Genomic DNA, 5000 nt, shown 5'->3' on the forward strand with positions numbered 1-5000 from the left:
GAGCTGTCTCGACATCGTGGATCGTGAGTTCATTGCAACTCTCGTTAACATTTGGGCTTGAATTTTGCTACGCTTTGCCGCCATTCGATGCTGCTTGGGTGACGTTTATAACTGCGATGATCTAAAATCTTAAAACATCACAAGAAGTTTAGTGTTTAGCCTGACTGGGCTTTAATCGTTTTCGGGAAGGGAAGAAAATCGGAAAGAACCCGCAGACAACCGTCGGGATATAGCGAACAAATAAAACGATCGACAAAGTTATTAACCTGGTAATAAATCAGTACGCTTAGGGGGAGAGTTCCTTCGCCACTATGTCATCACTTAATGAGAGCTGAGTTCAGTGAACTTACGGAAAGCTGCTGTAGGTCAGGTCGTGAGAAGGCCCAGAGCCACTGAAGTGGATTTTATTCATCAGCATTTTTAAGCCATAACGTCAGTTACTTGAGGTGTGTTTTAAGTTCACTAAATTTTGGCTAAGAACCTTTTTTCTTAGTGGGGGAAGGGATCGAGGTGTGGTGTTTTCAATTAGTGTTAATAAGTCTTCTCAATATAGATAAAATATAACAATATCAATAGCTGTCGTAATAAGTTTACGTTTTATTTGTTTTCCAAAGACATTTACTGACTACTAACAATACTACTCCCAATACTAGGATTGTAGAAGAGCAATTAATCTTGAAATCGTTTAATTAGCTGTACAGCATATTACAAATCAAATTCAGTTTTTTTTGGACTTTGATTCGGCCTTCTGTTGTGTTTCAACTCTCTCTTAATTCGCAAAAATAATTAATATTTGACATTCGTAAACTTGACCACGTTCCCTTAAAATAGAAAGCTTGTGTTGACCAAATTGAGTTGAAATTTTATTCAGGCGCCAAAGCAAACAATGTCGTAAAAACAAAACTAAACCGTAAAAATAAAAATATAATAATAATAATAATAATAATAATAATAATAATAATAATAATAATAATAAAGAGCAGTTTTCAAATGAGTGTCGTAAAACAAAAACCAAAGTAATCACTTTGGCCAATCAAAAAGGACGGAGACAATCCATTAAACCAATCAAAACTCGAAGTAATTACACGTAGCCGACACAAAGCGCGGGAAAATGCGCGCGCGATTGGTTTTGGTTCCACTTCTAATTGGTTGAAAAACTGGCGCGAGAACTTTGAACCAATCACTGATTGAAGTGATTACTTTCGACACTCAATTGAAAACCGCTCTAATAATCATAATAATTATAATAATAATAATAATAATAATAATAAAATAAACAGTAACTAATACCCAATGCTTGCAGAAACTTGGGCGAAGTATTTTTCTCAGCAAAAATACGATTTCAAAAGTTGATATACACCCACACCTACACCTACTCGGCGAAAGGCACAGATTTGGAAAATTTTTAAGGTAAATGTCTTCATCTAATTAATGTACTTTGCCAAATTTTTTCCTGGGATTATTTTCACTTTTAATGCCTTAAGCCAAGGGAGTAAAATCTTTGGGTTTTTTCCTTTGATGGCGTGAAAACTCTGCTTTACATTAATCTCTTTGCAGACAATTTTTTCACTGAAAAGAATTGAAATGTATTAATCGGACGCATGATAAACCGTTAAAAAATCCATTTCAGTAAGAAATTAAAGAAATATGTTTGCTGTGGGTGAAGAGATGAATCTTCTCCCCGCCAATGAATGAAATTCTGAGTAAAGAGTCAATAAAGTGGACTTCACAAATGCTAGTCTTATTTTACAGCACCTCTCATACTAGGCCAGAGTTTTTTATAGCCAGTCTAAGTAAGCGCAAAACAGGATCTCTCTTAGCAAGCCATCACTATTTATCAAATATGTTAGGGCGCGTTTGATCGACCCTATTTCGGAATAAGGATACTTGGAGTGATAGTTTAAAACGGTATGTTAAGCGTTTTGAAGCAACAAGGATAATAAAGATATGTTTAAAATAGCCTTTTACAGGTGACTGACTATTTTAATGCGAAATTCGCAAAATCGAATAATTTCTAACTTCTGTTCCTTGCATTCCTATTCCGAATTAAGGTCAATCGAACGCACCCTTAGCTTGTTTTTTTTTTTTTTTTTCCTTTTGTTTTGTTTTTTCCTTGCATACCTTTTGCATGTATAAATTGTTGTTATTACTTGTTGTGGTTATCGTGAATACAAATCAAATCGATATGACTTGTTATTTAAGTCGATAATTACTGTAATATTAAAACACATACGGGACGGGTGTCATCATTTTCATTAAACCATAACACTCTAAATATGGTGACCTGATTAAACAAAAAATAGAATAGCGATGACAATCTTTCCGTCTCGTTCTAAGTGGTTGTTTCGTAGAATACCTCGACATCAGTGGGAGTAAACTTGTAGCCTCCTGCATAAAATACACAGTAAGTCCAAGATGGAGAATACCCTGGGGGAAGGGGGTAAGACGAGTCACAATATGTGTACGAATTTCGGTTGCTGGCAGCGTTGTTTGATATGTAGATGTTGTGTCCGCCACCAAAGGTTGGTCCGTAACTGGAACATCTGTATATAGCGTGACTCTGCCCTCCTGACTTGACCTGCAGCTTAACAGGAGCGTAGCCATTGATGTTATACAGTGAGTAGATAAACGATTTACTCGATGAAGCATAAGCACAAGTACCTAAAAGGAAAGATTACCAAACTTGCTTTTTAAAAAATCCTCATTGTTGATGATTATGATTATGATTATGATTATGATTGTGTTATAATATTTATTACATCCATTTAGAAATCACTGCTGATCCTTACAATCTGATTGGCTCTCAGCAGTGCGATATATTCGCACATCGCGCTATTTTTTGCTCTAAATCGTACCATTTCTCCAGCCAATGAGAAAGGAACACTAAAGCAAAACAGCCAATCAGATTTCAAGGCATGTTTAAGGTAAACAATCAAATTGCAGGAAAATGAAAGACAAAGAAAACCAGTGTATGGCGCAATTTGCAACTTTTGTTACCAACTGGATCAATAACATGTTGGTACCGACTGTAATCCTAATTTTAGCTATAAATAATGATTGTATGATTTCTAAATAGATGGAAAATAAAGATTTCTAAATGGATGTAATAAAGTGCGCTGCGCGCTCGTTCGATTTTGAAATCACACGCATGATTTCAGACCAAAGTGCACTCCACTCAGTTCAATTACCATTATAAATTCTTTAGTCTGAAACGCTAGTAATCCACCCCACTTACCCCGGCTAGCTAAAAACAGCCCGGCGATGAACGTGCGATAGCTTCGAAAGCGAGCAGTTTTCTTTTTACTAGGCCGTCTTGACAGCCAACAAGCTCTTTTTGGCCTAATTTAGCTATGTAAGTTAGAAAATCAATCAACTATTAAAGCAAAAAAAGACAGACCAATCTTATCCAGCAGCACCCTGCGAGCAGAGCCTTCTTTTGTCTTTTTCTTTACTGAGGAGGAGAAAAGTAGGCTCTGCCCAAATCGCGTCAACTCTTTGAAGCCGCCGCAGCCCGAACTTCTGGACTAGTCAATCTTGTTTTCTCTCGTCAAACCGGTTTTTCCAGTGCGAGCGTCCGTTTAGTGACAAAACCGATGGTTATAATTGAGCCCGCTGTACCATGAAAAACCAAGATGGCGGCGAGATCTGGCATATTAGGCTTGGGTTCGAGACTGTATCCTGGCAACATGCAGCGCATATTCAATAAAGATCTTACTCGATTCAAGCAGAGCCTTTCTCGAGAACGTCAAAATCGAGCAAGCAAAAGAAAGGCTCTGCTAGCAGGGTGATCCAGCAGGCCATGCAATCATTTGGAAGTATTTTGTAGAGAAATGGCAAGTTAGCTTACACTGAACTACAACTGACCTCATGTAGGCGGGTTGTTCCAGTTTACAGGCTATCTTTCGTCGTTAAATTATATATATGATCTTTTAATTGTAGCTCATTCATTTACATGTGGATGATTATGGTCCGACCATTATAAGCGCAACTTTCAAATTTCACGAAACGTGAACAACCGCAGTCTTATTGACACCCAAAAACATTTAACCTTAAATTCAACAAAGAAAACCTAGTTAAAGAGTCATATAATGTTCCCCCTTTCAACTCAGAATCGGCCGGCTCTGCTAGGAAGACTGAGATAAAAGTGGGAAGGAAGCGCGCAAGCACTGACATTGCCAATCTAATATTAAACCGAAACAATCCACGCTTAAATTTAGCTGAAAATAGAGGTTCATTTTGTTAATCATTAAATATCGAAAAGAAGAGCGGAGGCTTACACACGAACACAATTAAATCAACCATGTTAGGATTTTAACTTCTTTTCCAAATCAGTAAACCACGACTCGGCAACTAAAACGTAAACAAAAAAATGCTGAAAAAAGGATTTCATCTTTACATAGTAAATATATGAAGTTAGGTACAAAACATAACATGTTTTTTTTTTTTGTTTGTTTACTGTTTTGACTTTGACCATGCGCAAACCGCACCCTTTTTCTAAATGACAGCCAATCACAAGTTTCGATTGATTTATTCAAAACTCAGTTGTGAATGGTCACGGTCAAGTTATCATGAAGTGCGATTTCACTGTAGCTCTCGCCTTTGACGATTTCGGGGTTTCCTAAGCAGTCCATCTATGATTTATATAAGAGATTTCGAATAATCTGAGCATTGAGTGCAATTCGTTTTTCCAGCACATGTAATAGGCAGACAGTTTTGCAGCTGATAAAAAATAAAAAAAATAGTAAAAAAAGAAAAGAAACATGCAAACAAGTAAATACGAAAATCCTATTTCTTCTTAGTTTTATTGTTTTATTGTTGTTTTTTGTTGTTGTTGTTGTTGGCTTTTGCGCTTTATCGCTAGGGACGCTTCTCTTGCAAAGAAAAGGCAGAGTGGCATCCCTTTAATAATTTAGCCGGGATCAACCGCCATCGCTCCTGCGGCCCCAGCGAAAAGGTCATTGGGATGATTAGAGCAAGAGAATAGTGGCTCGTTTGTTGCG

At 37.1% G+C, this 5000-nt stretch overlaps 1 protein-coding gene across 1 annotated transcript in view; it reads right to left on the reverse strand.

Annotated features, from left to right (window-relative positions):
• Positions 1-1157: 1157 nt before the first annotated feature.
• LOC137970766 (uncharacterized) overlaps positions 1158-5000 on the reverse strand; it is a 19807-nt gene continuing 15964 nt past the window's right edge. The window contains exon 4 of the mRNA XM_068817328.1: positions 1158-2661. Within this exon, the coding sequence (XP_068673429.1) occupies positions 2333-2661 (329 nt within the window). The 3' untranslated portion in view covers positions 1158-2332. The remainder of the gene's footprint in view (positions 2662-5000) is intronic.

The sequence above is a fragment of the Montipora foliosa genome, chromosome 9, assembly GCF_036669935.1.
Source record: "Montipora foliosa isolate CH-2021 chromosome 9, ASM3666993v2, whole genome shotgun sequence".
NCBI lineage: Eukaryota > Metazoa > Cnidaria > Anthozoa > Scleractinia > Acroporidae > Montipora > Montipora foliosa.